General features: G+C 45.3%; 1 protein-coding gene across 9 annotated transcripts in view; it reads right to left on the reverse strand.

Moving 5' to 3' along the window:
- Nucleotides 1-18296, reverse strand: part of TYW5 (tRNA-yW synthesizing protein 5) — a 63723-nt gene that overhangs the window by 22381 nt on the left and 23046 nt on the right. For all 9 annotated transcript variants that reach the window (XM_069733629.1, XM_069733627.1, XM_069733625.1 and 6 more), the window contains 2 exons: nucleotides 923-1077; nucleotides 769-838 (listed from right to left, as the gene is read on the reverse strand). In XM_069733629.1, the coding sequence (XP_069589730.1) occupies nucleotides 769-838; nucleotides 923-1077 (225 nt within the window). The remainder of the gene's footprint in view (nucleotides 1-768; nucleotides 839-922; nucleotides 1078-18296) is intronic.

The following is an 18296-nucleotide window of genomic DNA, read 5'->3' on the forward strand; positions in this document are numbered from 1 at the left end:
CGTGCATAGTGCTAACTGCAAGATTTGGTAGACAAGGTACATGGCTAAGGGCTGTTTTTAAGGTTATAGTTAGGCCACTAATTACTAGTAATGGGTAGAAAAGACATTGGATAACTGTATGATACCAACTTTGCAACAGATTGAGAAGACCCTTTTCTGTTCCATTATGGCCAATGCATAAATAAAGATCCCTAGGGACATGGTGGTTTAACAAGTCTAGTGCAGAGGAACTCAAGCAGTCTGCACATAAACCTGACCACTACCCCATCAAACACCTTTGTTAAAAATGTAAATGGCATTTGGGAACCAGACTTTCTCATTCAATATCAGTGTCTGTCGTCCCAATTACTATGCTGGCTGAATGGACCCAAGTTCTAACACACCCTAAATAATTTGGAGGAAAGCCGTCATAGAAGAGTGTAGGCTTTCACAACTGCAAATAGGAGGATGGTTCATGTTTAACATTTATGGTTTTAGATTGGGATACCCAACAAGCTCTCATTCATCAGGAGCCCCCTTGTATACCAGTCAGGAAGCCTAAGAACAGCACAACTATTGCTACTGAGCAGGAATGTCTCCCACACATGAAACCCCCAAAATCCTTTCCATTCCAAACATCACACAGCAAGAACGTTTGACCTAAACATGAAACTTACTCTACGTGGCATGCAAGGTTCCCATTTTTCCATTTAGTTGCATGGAGATAGATATCCTAATTTTCACACATTTTGCAAAGTGACAAATGTCAGGGCTGTTTCTGTGAATTACCTCGGAGATAAAGAATTCTGTGTGCTTGTTCTCTGCGGCTCTATGTACAAAGACATCAAATGGCAGAGACCTGAAACAGAGCAACGGGGTTACCAGTACAACACTTGAATACATACCATATATAAAAGTAATCCATAAAAAGAGAAGTCATTACCTGTAAATGAAATTCTTCCGAATAAAATCCATCTGAGGTAAGTCAGACACATGGATCTTCACCTCTCGTCCTCCCCCCTTCCTGCTCATATAATCCACCGTCCATTGTGTTTTACAAGCTCCTAAATCCAAGTTCTTAAGTATGGCCGGTTTTCTCTTAAGGGTAAAAAAAAACTTACATCATCATACACATTACTACTGTATAGTCATTTCATTTTCAGTGACAGCCCCATGTTTTGATTTTTTTTCCTGAAAATATTAACACTAAATGTGAGTGAAGATGTTCATCCATGTAAATATTATTTGTGGGCTAGTCCAGCTGCTAAAGGTTTATGGGTACTTTTTTGTGTTAAAGATACTAAAACTTTGACAGAGACAATTCACAGAAAAACCATCTAAGGGTACAATACATGCACATGACGTCTTTTACATGTCAGCGTACCTACATAGTTTCTGAAACAAAAGAAACTTCAGAAAATCAAAAATATAGAGTGGAGATTTACATACAACAGTAACTGGACGCTTGGACTCGTGTCCTTATACCATCAGACCATAGCAACTTCCAGGGGGATTATATATTGGTGGTGCATATGCTGACATATAACGTACACAAAGATGAGGAAAGCAGCACTCACCAAATCCTTGTAGCTTAGAAGTCTTTTTATTTGAAAAAAAAATTGAGAGGTAATAAGAAAAAAATCAAACCATCAAGAATATCGACAAAGATTAATTTTCAGTTTTAAGCATAACCCGATAAGGCATTTAATTTGAAAATTCTATCAGTAAAAATTGGCACCTAATTGAAAGTAATAGAGATCTACAAGTAGTAGCAATGAATAACCCCATGTTCTCTTACAGAAGGTGAAAAAACCTGGGGGGATATTTTAGTGAACAATACATTCTTGTCTAAAAACATAAATTGGCTTGAAAACGTAATAGTAACTACAAGTGCAGCAATCGCTCTTTTTGCGAATTTCATGTACCGTATATACTCGAATATAAGCCGACCCGAGTATAAGCCGACCCCCTAATTTTGCCACAAAAAACTGGGAAAACTTAATGACTCGAGTATAAGCCTAGGGTGGAAAATGCAGCAGCTACTGGTACATTTAAAAAATAAAAATAGATACCAATAAAAGTAAAATTAATTGAGACATCAGTAGTTTAATTGTTTTTGAATATCCATATTGAATCAGGAGCCCCATAAATGCTCCATACAGTTTATGATGGGCCCCATAAGATGCTCCATATTAAAATATGCCCCATATAATGCACATGGCCACATAAGATGCTCCATACAGATAACTGCCCCATATAATGCTGCACATGGCCACATAAGATGCCCCATACAGATATTTACCCCATATAATGCTGCACATGGCAACATAAGATGCTCCATACAGATAACTGCCCCATATAATGCTGCACATGGCCACATAAGATGCCCCATACAGATATTTGCCCCCATATAATGCTGCACATGGCCACATAAGATGCTCCATACAGATATTTGCCCCATATGCTGTTGCTGCGATTAAAAAAATAAAAAAATTACATACTCACCTCTCCGGCCCCCGGCACCTGCTATAGTCACCTGCTCCCCGTTCCACCACTGACCGCCGCTGTGTCTTCCCCATCCTCTGCACTGACGTTCAGGAAGAGGGCGGCGCACACTAATCGCATCACCGCGCCCTCTGACCTGAGCATCACTGCGGAAGACACAGCGGCGCCGACGGTGGAACGAGGAGCAGGTGAATATCGCGCACTGCCCCGTCATACTCACCTGCTCCTGGCGCCATCGCTGCACGTCTGTTCCCCGGCGCCGCATTTTCTTCCTGTAGTGAGCGGTCACCGTTACCGCTCATTACAGTAATGAATATGCGGCTCCACCCCTATGGGAGGTGGAGCCGCATATTCATTACTGTAATGAGCGGTACCATGTGACCGCTCACTACAGGAAGAAGCTGCAGCGCCGGGGAAGCAGGGACCTGCAGGGACAGCGCCAGGAGCAGGTGAGAATAATTAGACAGCCCCCGCTCCCCCTCCCCTGCCGACCCCTGGGTATGACTCGAGTATAAGCCAAGAGGGGGACTTTCAGCCCAAAAAAGTGGGCTGAAAATCTCGGCTTATGCTCGAGTATATACGGTAATTGAGAAACAAATTCAGATAGGAGCAATAACACAAAGTAAGAAAATTGATCTCTTGCCGCATCAAACATGTAGTGTATGTCACATTCTGTCCATGTCGTTACTTCTACATACAGATGATTCTCACAAAATTAGAATATTGTCACGCCCGCACATACTTACCCGGCTTCTCCCATCCCTCGGCGCGCTCACGATCCTGTCCCGCGCCGCTCTGCCTCCTCCTTCGCCGGCTCTCGGCGTCTGGTCTCTTCGCGCATGCGCGGTCGCGTCTCCCCCGTCGCTGAGCCTTCTGGGAGGTCGCGACCCGGTGGCTCCGCCCCAACATGGCGGCGCCCATCGGGTATTTCTTCCCGGCGTCTTCCTAGGTAAGACGCCTTTGCTTTGTAGGTGCACTGTCAGCCGTCAGTGTCCCTATGCCCTAGGCTCCCCTGTACCAGTGTCTTTTCTCAGCCCAGTCCTTGCTTTGTCTCTGTATCCTGCCAGTCCGTGTTCCTGTTGTATCCAGCCAGTCCGTGTTCCTGCTGTATCCTGCCAGTCCGTGTTCCTGCCGTTCCGTGTTCCAGACATTCTTTCAGTTAAGTCTTGTTTTCCTATTATTCCCTGCCATCCTTATAGCCTGTGGTTTCCGTCTTTATTTTGGGTCGTCCCTTTGGCTCTAGCTGTTGTGTCTCCATTCCCCCGAGGTCCTGCTCCTAACACTCCCTGTATAGGGGGTGATTCCATCTGGTCCGCTCGACCCCGGGGGCTCTAGAGTCACGACCCAGAGGGTCCACTCTCGGATTTCTGTCCGAATACTTACAGGAAGCAAAGGCCATGGACCCCGCTGGGGCCTCTGCTACGCAAAAAGAGCTACTCTTTTTGCGGGAGAATCAGTCCCGTATGATGTCCTTTATGAAGGCTATGGATTCTCGTTTGTCCACGCTCCAGTCCTCCGATCCTGGCAACGCCGCTCTACTCATTGGCTTACAGCAAGAGTTGGCTCAGCAGCGTGACACCCAGGCCCATATACTTAGTTATATGTCTTCTATTGACGATCGGCTGCTTTCCATCCAGACAGCCGCTTCTACGTCTGCTCCTGCTTCCCACCCTCCACCCCGCTTGGCTAAACCGCCTCGGTACAATGGGGATCCTAAGTCCTGCCGAGGATTTCTAAACCAATGCCGTCTTCACTTTGAGCTTCTGCCCCAGCATTACCCGACGGATCGGTCCAAAGTTGCGTTTTTGATTTCCCATCTAGAGGGTGACGCCTTGGCATGGGTTAATCCACTCTGGGAGCGAGACGATCCCCTAGTCTCCCGGTTGTCTGAATTTTTGGAGACTTTCCGTCTTGTCTTTGACGAACCTGGACGACTGGCCTCTACAACTGAAGCCCTATTCTCTCTCCATCAGGGATCGTTATCCGTAGGCCAGTACGCTATTCAGTTCCGCACCCTCTCCTCTGACTTGGGCTGGAACAATGAGGCGTTGGTGGGTGCTTTCTGGCGGGGTCTCTCTGGGCGCATAAAGGATGAGTTAGCTGGTCGGGACACCCCTACGGTTTTGGAGGAATTAATTTCCTTAGCGACCCGTATTGACCTTCGGTTCCAAGAACGCGCTCGCGAGCGGAGGTCTCTTCGTCCTTCTTCTGCCACCCGTAAGCCACTCAGTCCACAGCCTAGAACCTCCTCTCAGGCGTCCGCACCGGAACCTATGCAAGTGGACCGTCTTAAAATGTCCGAACAACGTCGTAAAGAGAGGCGCACTCAGGGGTTATGTTTTTACTGCGGAAGTGCTGCTCATTTATTGCGCTCTTGCCCTGAACGTCCGGAAAACTCCTCCGCCTAGGTCAGGTAAGAGAGGCCTCCCTAGGTGTGTGTGATTCCTCTCAACCCCTTACTTTGTCCGTTCTTTTACATATTGCGGGCAAGGGCGTTTTTCTGGATGCGTATGTGGATTCGGGCGCTGCAGGGAATTTTATTAGGTTGGAAGAAGTTTTGAAATTCTCCGTTCCAGTCAGAACCTTAGAGGCTCCTGTGATTCTAGCATCTGTGGATGGTAAACCTTTACAGGAGACCATTACTCAAGTGACACTTGAGGTGGAACTTCAGGTTGGGGCTCTGCACAAGGAGAGAATTGCATTCTATGTTTTAGCGGGTCTGTCTCATCCTATGCTCTTAGGTCTTCCTTGGTTACGGAGCCACGAGCCCATTTTAGATTGGCGCAATGGTAATATCTTACGCTGGGGTGAGCTTTGTCGGGAACGTTGTCTGCTGCCGGTGCGTCCTGTAGGATATTCCTCTAATTCTTCTCCTTCTTCTTCCTTTCCCGCCTTACCATCTGTCTACAGCGCTTTTTCTGATGTCTTCAACAAGAAGGAGGCTGAGGAGCTTCCGCCTCACCGTCTCTATGATTGTCCCATAGATCTCGTGCCTGGAACTAACCCGCCCAGGGGCAGAATCTATCCTCTCTCTCCTGCTGAGACTCAAGCTATGTCTGAGTACATTCAAGAAAATCTTGCTAAAGGTTTCATCCGCAAGTCTTCTTCTCCGGCCGGAGCAGGGTTTTTTTTCGTGAAGAAGAAAGATGGTTCCCTCCGTCCCTGCATTGATTATCGAGGCCTAAACAACATCACGGTGAAGAACAAATATCCTCTGCCACTCATTCCGGAACTCTTCGACCGTCTTCGGGGTGCGCAAATCTTTACCAAATTAGATCTACGTGGCGCATACAATCTGGTTCGTATTCGTGCAGGCGATGAGTGGAAGACCGCCTTCAATACTCGTGACGGTCACTACGAATACTTGGTTATGCCGTTTGGTCTCTGCAACGCCCCCGCGGTTTTCCAGGAATTTGTGAACGATGTATTTCGGGATCTTCTCTACTCCTCAGTCGTGGTTTACCTTGACGACATCCTCATCTTCTCTCCGGATCTCTCCACTCACAGGCGAGATGTCCGCCGAGTCTTGCAAAGGCTAAGAGAGAATCATCTGTTCGCTAAGATTGAAAAGTGCGTCTTTGAACAGTCCTCTCTTCCCTTCCTTGGGTATATTGTCTCAAGATCTGGCTTAGAGATGGATCCAGAGAAGGTTTCTGCTGTCCTGAATTGGCCTCGTCCTCTTGGAACAAAAGCAATCCAACGTTTTCTTGGCTTTGCCAACTACTATAGACAATTTATTCCTCATTTTTCTTCCATGACCAAGCCTATCTCTGCCCTAGTTCGCAAGGGAGTCAATTCCAGCCTTTGGACCCCTGAGGCTGAAGAGTCTTTTTTGTCCCTTACACAAAGTTTTGCTACGGCCCCTGTGCTTCATCGTCCTGATGCTAATAGACCGTTTGTCCTTGAGGTCGACGCATCTTCTATTGGAGCTGGAGCAGTACTTTTGCAAAGATCTTCGTCCGGACGTTTGGTGACCTGTGGTTTCTTTTCTAAAACTTTTTCCGCTCCTGAGCGTAACTACTCTATAGGGGATAAGGAGCTATTGGCTATCAAGCTAGCCTTGGAAGAATGGCGTTATCTTCTTGAAGGGTCTCTTCATCCATTCATCATTTACACTGACCACAAGAATCTGGCCTATATTCAGTCTGCCCAAAGACTAAATCCACGACAAGCCACATGGTCTTTATTCTTCGGACGATTTGAGTTTGAACTTCATTTCCGACCTGGAAATAAGAATGTCAAAGCAGATGCTCTTTCGAGATCCTTTCAACCTCAGGACATGGAGGATTCTCCGGCTCACATCATTGATCCTGCGAGGATCGTCACTCTTGCTCCTCTAAGAGTGATTCCTACTCCTCCTGGCAAGACTCTTGTGGCTAATCAAGACAAGGAGAGAGTTTTACGTTGGGCTCACTCCTCCAAAATTGCAGGACATGTAGGAGTCAAGAAGACACTGTCTCTTATCTCTCGGCACTACTGGTGGCCATCTCTCCGTCAAGACGTCACCAAATTCATCGCTTCTTGTCCTTCTTGTGCTAAAAATAAAGTCCCTAGGCAGCTTCCCTCCGGTCTCCTGCATTCTCTGCCTGTGCCTTCCGTTCCATGGAGTCATATCGCTATGGACTTCATCACTGATCTACCTTCTTCCTTGAATTGCTCTGTCATCTTGGTTGTTGTAGATCGGTTCTCTAAAATGGCTCACTTCATCGCTTTGCCTGGTCTGCCTTCCGCTCCTGAGTTGGCAAATATCTTTTTACACCAAGTCTTCCGTCTTCATGGTTTTCCACATCATATTGTCTCAGACCGTGGAGTACAATTTACCTCACGTTTTTGGAGAGCTCTCTGCAGTCTATTAAAGGTTAACTTGGACTTCTCTTCCGCCTATCACCCTCAGTCCAACGGACAAGTGGAGCGAGTTAATCAAGTTCTGACTACATATCTGCGACACTTCACCAATGCACACCAAGATGACTGGGTCTCTCTTCTCCCTTGGGCTGAATTCTCTTACAACAATCTTCCCAGCGAGTCTTCCTCCAAATCTCCCTTTTTCGTAGTCTATGGTCAACATCCGAACATTCCTCTTCCTGTTTCTCTTTCCTCGGGGGTACCGGCAGCGGATTTCTTGTCCCGGGAATTCTCTACGATTTGGAATGAGACCAAAGTGGCTCTTGAGAAAGCTAGCCTTAATATGAAAAGGTTTGCTGACAAGAAGCGTTTGGATGCTCCGCCATATTCTCCGGGTGATAAAGTTTGGCTCTCCTCTCGCTATATCAAGCTTAAAATTCCCTCTTACAAACTGGGTCCTCGCTACATTGGTCCTTTTCCTATCTTGAGTCGCATTAATGATGTCTCTTATAAGTTGAAGCTACCTGCCTCTTTGCGCATCCCCAATGCCTTCCATGTGTCTCTTCTTAAACCCGCAGTCTTTAATTGTTTTCACTCCGCTACCTCTTCCTCTCCTCAGCTCTGTACTTCTGATGGAATCTTTAATGTTAAAGATATTCTTGCCAAAAAAGTAGTTAGGGGTAAAACTTATTTTTTGATTGATTGGGAGGGATTTGGCCCTGAGGAGAGGTCCTGGGAGCCCCGAGAGAACATCAACGCTCCCCTTATCATGAAAAGATTCCTTTCTAGCCTTAAAAGGAGGGGGACTAAGGAGGGGGGTACTGTCACGCCCGCACATACTTACCCGGCTTCTCCCATCCCTCGGCGCGCTCACGATCCTGTCCCGCGCCGCTCTGCCTCCTCCTTCGCCGGCTCTCGGCGTCTGGTCTCTTTCGCGCATGCGCGGTCGCGTCTCCCCCGTCGCTGAGCCTTCTGGGAGGTCGCGACCCGGTGGCTCCGCCCCAACATGGCGGCGCCCATCGGGTATTTCTTCCCGGCGTCTTCCTAGGTAAGACGCCTTTGCTTTGTAGGTGCACTGTCAGCCGTCAGTGTCCCTATGCCCTAGGCTCCCCTGTACCAGTGTCTTTTCTCAGCCCAGTCCTTGCTTTGTCTCTGTATCCTGCCAGTCCGTGTTCCTGTTGTATCCAGCCAGTCCGTGTTCCTGCTGTATCCTGCCAGTCCGTGTTCCTGCTGTATCCTCCCAGTCCGTGTTCCTGCTGTATCCTCCCAGTCCGTGTTCCTGCTGTATCCTGCCTGTCCGTGTTCCTGCTGTATTCTGCCTGTCCGTGTTCCTGCTGTATCCTGCCTGTCCGTGTTCCTGCTGTATTCTGCCAGTCCGTGTTCCTGCTGTGTCCTGCCAGCCCGTGTTCCTGCTGTATCCTGCCTGTCCGTGTTCCTGCTGTATCCCGCCAGTCCGTGTTCCTGTTGTATCCTGCCGGTCCGTGTTCCTGCTGAGTCCTGCCGTTCCGTGTTCCAGACATTCTTTCAGTTAAGTCTTGTTTTCCTATTATTCCCTGCCATCCTTATAGCCTGTGGTTTCCTTCTTTATTTTGGGTCGTCCCTTTGGCTCTAGCTGTTGTGTCTCCATTCCCCCGAGGTCCTGCTCCTAACACTCCCTGTATAGGGGGTGATTCCATCTGGTCCGCTCGACCCCGGGGGCTCTAGAGTCACGACCCAGAGGGTCCACTCTCGGATTTCTGTCCGAATACTTACAAATATCATCAAAAAGTTAATTTATTTCAGTTCCTAAATACAAAAAGTGAAACTCATATATTGTAGAGTCATTACAGAGTGATCCATTTCAAGTGTTTATTTCTGTTAACGTTGATGATTATGGCTTACAGCCAATGAAAACCCAAAAGTCATTATTTCAGTAAATTAGAATACTTTATAACACCAGCTTGAAAAATGATATTAACATCCGAAATGTTGGCCTACTGAAATATATGTTCAGTAAGGCTGGTTTCACACTAGCGTACGGGAGTGCTGCGGATGGCAGGGTACTTCCTCCCTTCTTCCTCCATGACACCACGCCTACGCCTCCTTGTGTCTTGCGGTGCCCTGCGTACCTATCTTTATCATTGGGTACGCAGGGATGTATGCTGCTTGCGGATGCCTCCGCATGCGCCGTTTGGGAGCTGCGCTGTCCGCAACAAAATGCAACATGTGCATTCGGTGCAGCGTCCAAACAGCGCATGCGGAGGCATCCAGAAACTGTGTACGTCCCTGCGTACCCAATGATAAAGATAATAATCTTTATTAATAATAATCTTTATTTTTATATAGCGCTAACATATTCCGCAGCGCTTTACAGTTTTGCACACATTATTATCACTGTCCCCGATGGGGCTCACAATCTAGAATCCCTATCAGTATGTCTTTGGAATGTGGGAGGAAACCGGAGTGCCCGGAGGAAACCCACGCAAACACGGAGAGAACATACAAACTCTTTGCAGATGTTGTCCTGGATGGGATTAGAACCCAGGACTCCAGCGCTGCAAGGCTGCTGTGCTAACCACTGCGCCACCGTACGAAGAGCACCGCAGGACTCAAGGACGAATAGGGGTGGTTTCATGGAGGAATAACGGAGGAAGTACGCTGCCATCCGCAGCACTCCCGTACGCTAGTGTGAAACCAGCCTAAATGCACTCAATAATCATTATTATTTATATAGCGCCAACATATTCCGCAGCGCTTTACAGTTTAACAGCTTCAAACACAACAGTCATAAGTAACAATGTTAACAATACAATAATTAAAGCAACACAAGACGACCCTGCTCGCGAGAGCTAACAATCTACAATGAGGTGGGGAAATACAAAGTACAGGTGTGTATTTACAATGCTGTATTTACAATGATGGTCCAGCCATCTTCAGGGAGTGGGGAATGGAAGTAGTGAATGGGCTACACACAAACAAAATAACTGATTAGGGAACATGATAGGCTGCTCTGAACAAATGTGTTTTGAGTGAGCACCTAAAACTATGCAAATTGTGGATGGTCCTAATTTCTTGGGGTATAGCATTCCAAAGGATTTGCGCAGCGCGGGAGAAGTCTTGTAGTCATGAGTGGGAGGTACGGATTAGTGCAGAAGTTAGTCGAAAGTCATTTGCAGAGTGCAGTGGTCGGTTAGGCCGATAGACAGAAATGAGGGAGGAGATGTAAGGGGGTGCCGCACTGTGGAGAGCTTTGTGGGGGAGAACAAGTACTTTGAATTGTATCCTGTAATGAATAGGCAGCCAGTGTACTCAATACTTTATCGGGGCTCCTTTTGCATCAATTACTGCATCAATGCGGCGTGGCATGGAGGCAATCAGCCTGTGGCACTGCTGAGGTGTTATGGAAGCCCAGGTTGCTTTGATAGCAGCCTTCAGTTCATTTGCATTGTGGGGTCCGGTGTCTCTCATCTTCCTCTTCAATATAGATTCTCTGTGGGGTTAAGGTCAGGCGAGTTTGCTGGCCAATCAAGCACGGCAATACTGTTGTTTGTAAACCAGGTATTGGTACTTTTGGCAGTGTGGACAGGTGCCAAATCCTGATGGAGAATGAATTTTCCATCTTCAAAAAGCTTGTCGGCAGAGGGAAGCATGAAGTGCTCTAAAATTTCCTGGTAGCCGGCTGCACTGACTTTGGTCTTGATAAAAAACAGTAGACCTACACCAGCAGATGATATGGGTCCCCAAACAATCACTGATTGTGGAAACTTCACACTAGACCTCACGCACCTTGGATTGGGTGCCCCTCCAATCTTCCTCCAGACTCTGGGACCTTGATTTCCAAATGAAATGCAAAATGTACTTTCATCTGAAAACAACACCTTGGACCATTGAGTAACAGTCCAGTTCTTTTTCTCTTTGGCCCACATAAGATGCTTCTGGCGTTGTCTATTGGTCATGAGTGGTTTGTCACAAGGAATGCGACACTTGTAGCCCATGTCCTGGATATGTCTGCGTGTGGTGGCTCCTGAAGCAATGACCCCAGCATCAGTCCACTCGTTCTGAATCTCCACTAAATGTTTGAATGGCCTTTTCTTAATCCTTTCAAGGCTGCGGTTATCCCGGTTGCTTGTGCACCTTTTTCTACCACACTATTTCCTTCCACTCAACTTTCCAGTAATATGCTTGGATACAGCACTCTGTGCAGAGTCAGCTTCTTTAGCAGTGACCTTTTGTGGCTTACCCTCCTTTTGGAGTGTGTCAATGACTGCCTTCTGGACATCTGTCAAGTTAGCAGTCTTTCCCATGATTGTGGAGCCTACTGAAACAGACTAAGGGACCTTTTTAAATGCTTAGGAAGCCTTTGCATGTGTTTTTTGCTAATTATTCTAATTTACTGAGATAATGACTGTTGGGTTTTCTTGGGCTGTAAGCCATAATCATCAACATTAACAGAAATAAACACTGGAAACAGATCACTCTGTTTGTAATGACTCAATATAATATATGAGTTTCACTTTTTGTATTGAAGAACTAAAATAAGCCGGATTACTTACCAGTAATGCTCTTTTAATGAGTCCATGACAGCACCCACTTTGAGAGAGGGACCCGCCCATAGTACGAGACGAACCGCCGTTGTTAAATTAATATATGTGCAAAATTTGCTACACGTTCTGTCTTATATTCACCCATGTGAAAATATTACTGTATAAAAAAACTATACATAGCTAACTAGGGTGGGAAGTGAGAGGGTGCGGTCGTTGACTCATTAAAAGAGCATTACCGGTAAGTAATCCGCCTTTTTACCCTTCGCCACAACAGCACCCACTTTAAGAGATTTACAGAGAACCTTTACCTGGGTGGGATCACCGTGCTGAGGACAGCTCTCCCAAAAGCCAAGTCAGATGAAGAAGATAGGTCAAGCCTACAATGTTTATTAAAGGTTGAGGGTGTCGACTAAGTTGCGGCCTTACACATGAACTAAATGGAGATGTCTGCCTTCCCCGCCCAAGAAGATGAAACAGCCCAAGCTGAATGTGCCTTCACTCCTTCTGGAGGCGTCTTGTCTTTTGCCGAGTAGGCTAGACAGATGGCATCTCTAATCCATCGGGACAAGGTTGCTTTTGAGACCCCGTGACCTTTCCTGTGGCCTTGAAAAGATATAAACAGAGCCCTACTCTGTCTCCAGGACTGGGTTCTCTCTATGTAACCCAAGACTGCTCTTCTCACATCCAACATGTGTAGCTTCTCTTCCTCTGGACTTGATGGATTGTCATAAAAGGAAGGAAGAAAAATCTCTTGAGATCTATGATAATTTGTTGCTACTTTAGGGAGATATGATGGATGTGGTTTGAGAACTACCCTATCCTGGTATGTCAATAGGAAAGGAGGGTCTACAGAGAGTGCCTGGATGTCTCCAACTCTTCTGCCAGATGTTAAGGCTATCAATAAGGCTACCTTACATGAGATGTTCTTTAGAGGAATAGACTGTAATGGCTCAAAGGGGAGTTCAGTTAAATCATCAAGGACTAGATTGAAGTCCAGGGTGGTAAACTTGGAATATGTACTCCTTTCACATGCTTTAATGAATCTTGCTATCCATCTGTCACCCGCTATATAAGCACTATAAAGGGCTCCTAAAGCAGAAACCTAAACTCTTAACGTATTTACTGAGAGTCCTAATTGATGACCTTTTTGTAAGAACTCTAGGATGGTCTTAATTGGAACTGTGTTAGAGAGGGGTTTTGCATATAAGTTCAAAAACTTCCTCCATACTCTGTTAAATATTATAGTTGTAGACTTCTTCCTACTTAGCAGTAGTGTGTTAATCAAATCTTGGGAAAAGCCTCTTGATGTTAATATTTGCCTCTCAAGTTCCACGCCGTCAAGTGAAGTCCCCTCACTTGTGCGTGATGGAATGGACCTTGAGATAGTAGGTCTGGGATTGTTGGCAATATCCAGGGATCGCAGACTGACATCGCTCGAAGGCATGAGAACCAAGGCCTTTTTGGCCAGAAGGATGCTATTAGAATCCCATGCTCCTTCTTCCCTTATCCTTTTGATCACCAGCGGAATTAACATCATTGGTGGGAAGGCATAAGCTTGGTCGAATTTCCAGGGATACTGGAGCGAGTCTACTATGTCTGGATGATCCGCTGTGTTTAGGGAGGCGAATATTTGCACCTGTCTGTTTTTTCTGGTTGCAAATAAATCTATTTGTGGAAGTCCCCATATCTCGACTATCTTTCTGAATATCGGAGCATTGAGTCCATTCTCCTTGGCTTGGCTTGTGACGACTGAGGAAGTCTGCTTTTGAGTTTTCTACTCCTCTGATATGAAGAGCCGTGAGGGATAAGAGGTTGACTTCCGCTAGATCGAAGATATTTGTCGTTGAAGACATTAGACTTTCCGATCGCGTTCCACCTTGATGATATAAATATGCGACAACTGTCATATTGTCCGATAGGATTCTTATGCGAGATCCTCAGAGCTGGAGAAGGAAACAATTCAAAGCATGATTAACTGCGTTCAGTTCCTTCCAATTGGAGGACTGCTGCATTTCCACAGTGTTTCAGCGGCCCTGAGCTAGATCCTGACCTAAATGGGCCCCCTACCCTTCTGGGCTAGCGTCAGTGGTAATTATTTTAGAGGGTTTTATCGTCCATAGGACCCCCCTTGACAAATGGTTTATATCCAACCACCAAGACAGAGAATTAAGCACCTCTTTAGAAAGGGTGATCTTTGTATTCAAAAGTCACTGACAATGGAATTGCGCAAATAGAATTTCATTTTGTAAGGTTCTAGTGTAATATTGGGCCCATTGGACTGCAGGGATGTAGGAGGTGAGTGAGCCTTAGAGAGACATGGCGTAGATAAACTTGGAACACGTGGTCAGATGCAAGTGAAATTTAATTGAAGGAGAGTACATACAATATTGACGTTTCGGTCTCAGGTTAGACCTTCATCAATGTACCTCTTAGAGTATTTCTGTAAGGATTCCGGACTTCCCTTGTTCCTGTTCGCCCTGATCCAAGATGGAGTCTTGGATCTCACCCTGTCATGGAACTTCCTGTCAGTCTTGATTATTTAAGTCTGAGCCATGTGGTGTTCTGTGCTTCAGTATTTTGTGCTGCTGGCTCCTGAGCTTCTGCCTGTGGTCTGGGGATCGCCCTGCTTCAGCTGCCTCGTCTCTTTGAGCTGTGTCTCACTTCTGTTACTGCTGCGACTGGCAGCACACCTTTGGAAGGATTTCCCTTGTTTGCTAAGCCTTTCCCAGTGTTGTGCCTCTTTGCACAACCACACCAGGTGAGCAAGTTTCCAGTGTTGCTTATCTCACCAAGAGTGTTGTACTCATCTACTACGCTTAGATAGCGTTCTCCCTCTTTTTCCCTTAATCCTCTTTCACCAGGACTTCATGCTCAATGCACCACCTGCTTATTATTGAACTTCCACAAACTAGTGCTGTGCGCACGTGGGATCAAGTTTTGCTGGACTTCCTCATTAAGTACTGTGTGCATTTCTACTTCACTTCTGCTGGATCCTCAAGTTTAAGTTCTGAGTGCATTTCCACTAATAATCTACTGGACTTCCTTGTCAAGTGTCTTGTTTGCTCCCTCGTCACATCCTTGCTGGACTGGTTCATATAAGCGGTCGCGTCCCGCTATTCACTGTGCGGTGATTACCATATTGTGCTGAGCATGTCGTTACAATTGCAGGAATATCTGTGTTAGTTCTGTTTGCTTTTCTGTTTACCATATTGTGCTGAGCACCTCGTTTCAATTGCAGGAATATCTGTGTTAGCTTTGTTTGCTTTTCTGTTTTGTTTAAATACATCTTTTACTGCAGCATTGCTCTCAGACTGGTTTTATCCCACGCTATCAGATTCCTTAGTACCTACAGTTAGGGCCAGAAATATTTGGACAGTGACACAAGTTTTGTTATTTTATCTGTTTACAAAAACATGTTCAGAAATACAATTATATATATAATATGGGCTGAAAGTGCACACTCCCAGCTGCAATATGATAGTTTCCACATCCAAATCGGAGAAAGGGTTTAGGAATCATAGCTCTGTAATGCATAGCGTCCTCTTTTTCAAGGGACCAAAAGTAATTGGACAATGGACTCTAAGGGCTGCAATTAACTCTGAAGGCGTCTCCCTCGTTAACCTGTAATCAATGAAGTAGTTAAAAGGTCAGGGGTGGATTCCAGGTGTGTGGTTTTGCATTTGGAAGCTGTTGCTGTGAGCAGACAACATGCGGTCAAAGGAACTCTCAATTGAGGTGAAGCAGAACATCCTGAGGCTGAAAAAAAAGAAAAAATCCATCAGAGAGATAGCAGACATGCTTGGAGTAGCAAAATCAACAGTTGGGTACATTCTGAGAAAAAAGGAATTGACTGGTGAGCTTGGGAACTCAAAAAGGCCTGGGCGTCCACGGATGTCAACAGTGGTGGATGATCGCCGCATAATTAATTTGGTGAAGAAGAACCCGTTCACAACATCAACTGAAGTCCAGAACACTCTCAGTGAAGTAGGTGTATCTGTCTCTAAGTCAACAGTAAAGAGAAGACTCCATGACAGTAAATACAAAGGGTTCACATCTAGATGCAAACCATTCATCAATACCAAAAATAGACAGGCCAGAGTTAAATTTGCAGAAAAACACCTCAAGAAGCCAGCTCAGTTCTGGAAAAGTATTCTATGGACCGATGAGACAAAGATCAACCAGGAACCAGAATGATGGGAAGAAAAAAGTTTGGAGACGAAAGGGAACGGCACATGATCCAAGGCACACCACATCCTCTGTAAAACATGGTGGAGGCAACGTGATGGCATTGGCATGCATGGCTTTCAATGGCACTGGGTCACTTGTGTTTATTGATGACATAAGAGCAGACAAGAGTAGCCGGATGAATTCTGAAGTGTACCGGGATATACTTTCAGCCCAGATTCAGCCAAATGCTGCAAAGTTGATTGGGCGGCGCTTCATAGTACAGATGGACAATGACCCCAAGCATACAGCCAAAGCTACCCAGGAGTTCATGAGTGCCAAAAAGTGGAACATTCTGCAATGGCCAAGTCAATCTCCAGATCTAAACCCAATTGAGCATGCATTTCACTTGCTGAAATCCAGACTTAAGACGGAAAGACCCACAAACAAGCAAGACCTGAAGGCTGCGGCTGTAAAGGCCTGGCAAAGCATTAAGAAGGAGGAAACCCAGCGTTTGGTGATGTCCATGGGTTCCAGACTTAAGGCAGTGATTGCCTCCAAAGGATTTGCAACAAAATATTGAAAATAAAAATATTTTGTTTGGGTTATGTTTATTTGTCCAATTACTTTTGACCTCCTAAAATGTGGAGTGTTTGTAAAGAAATGTGTACAATTCCTACATTTTCTATAAGATATTTTTGTTTAACCCTTCAAATTAAATGTTACAATCTGCACTTGAATTCTGTTGTAGAGGTTTCATTTCAAATCCAATGTGGTGGCATGCAGAGCCCAACTCGCGAAAATTGTGTCACTGTCCAAATATTTCTGGCCCTAACTGTATATATTGTTACAATTTCTTAGATTGACGTTCTAACAGGAGATTAATCCCTCTCTTTTTTTTGTGTCTGGTTCAGCTATAGATATCAGGCCACACTTGGCGCCAGTGCTGTGCTGATCGGACGCGGTATCCACCGCGCTCGTCCTGAGTGTCCTGATATCTGGTGGATACCACCTGTCCTGGTGGATACCGCGTCCGATCAGCACAGCACTGGCGCCAAGTGTGGCCTGATATCTATAGCTGAACCAGACACAAAAAAAGAGAGGGATTAATCTCCTGTTAGAACGTCAATCTAACCCCTTAGTGACAGAGCCAATTTGGTACTTAATGACCGGGCCAATTTTTGCAATTCTGACCACTGTCACTTTGAGGTTATAACTCTGGAACGCTTCAACGGATCCCGCTGATTCTGAGATTGTTTTTTCGTGACATATTGTACTTCATGTTAGTGGTAACATTTCTTCGATATTACTTGCGATTATTTATGAAAAAAACGGAATTATGGCAAATTTTTAAAATTTTGCAATTTTCAAACTTTGTATATTTATGCCCTTAAATCAGAGCGATATGTCATGACAAATAGTTAATAAATAACATTTCCCACATGTCTACCTTACATCAGCACAATTTTGGAAACAAAATTTTTTTTTGTTAGGGAGTTATAAGGGTTAAAAGTTGACCAGCAATTTCTCATTTTTACAACACCATTTTTTTTTAGGGACCACATCACATTTGAAGTCATTTTGAGGGGTCTATATGATAGAAAATAATGAAGTGTGACACCATTCTAAAAACTACACCCCTCAAGGTTCTCAAAACCACATTCAAGAAGTTTATTAACCCTTTACGTGCTTCACAGGAACTGAAACAATGTGGAAGGAAAAAATGAACATTTAACTTTTTTTTGCAAACATCTTAATTCAGAACCATTTTTTTTATTTTCACAAGTGTAAAAACAGAAATGTAACCATAAATTTTGTTATGCAATTTCTCCTGAATACGCCAATACCCCATATGTGGGGGTAAACCACTTTTTGGGCGCACCGCAGAACTTAGAAGTGAAGGAGCGCCGTATGACTTTTTCAATGCAGAATTGGCTGGAATTGAGATCGGACGCCATGTCACGTTTAGAGAGCCCCTGATGTACCTAAACAGTGGAAACCCCCCACAAGTGACACAATTTTGGAAACTAGACCCCTTAAGGAACTTATCTAGATGTGTGGTGAGCACTTTGAACCCCCAAGTGCTTCACAGAAGTTTATAACGTAGAGCCGTGAAAATAAAAAATCGCTTTTGTTTACACAAAAATGATCTTTTCGCCCACAAATTTTTATTTTCACAAGGGTAACAGGAGAAATTAGACCACAAAAGTTGTTGTGCAATTTCTCCTGAGTACGCTGATACCCAATATGTGGGGGTAAACCACTGTTAGGGCGCACCGC

The sequence above is a fragment of the Ranitomeya imitator genome, chromosome 7 (genome assembly GCF_032444005.1).
Source record: "Ranitomeya imitator isolate aRanImi1 chromosome 7, aRanImi1.pri, whole genome shotgun sequence".
Classification (NCBI taxonomy): Eukaryota; Metazoa; Chordata; class Amphibia; order Anura; family Dendrobatidae; genus Ranitomeya; species Ranitomeya imitator.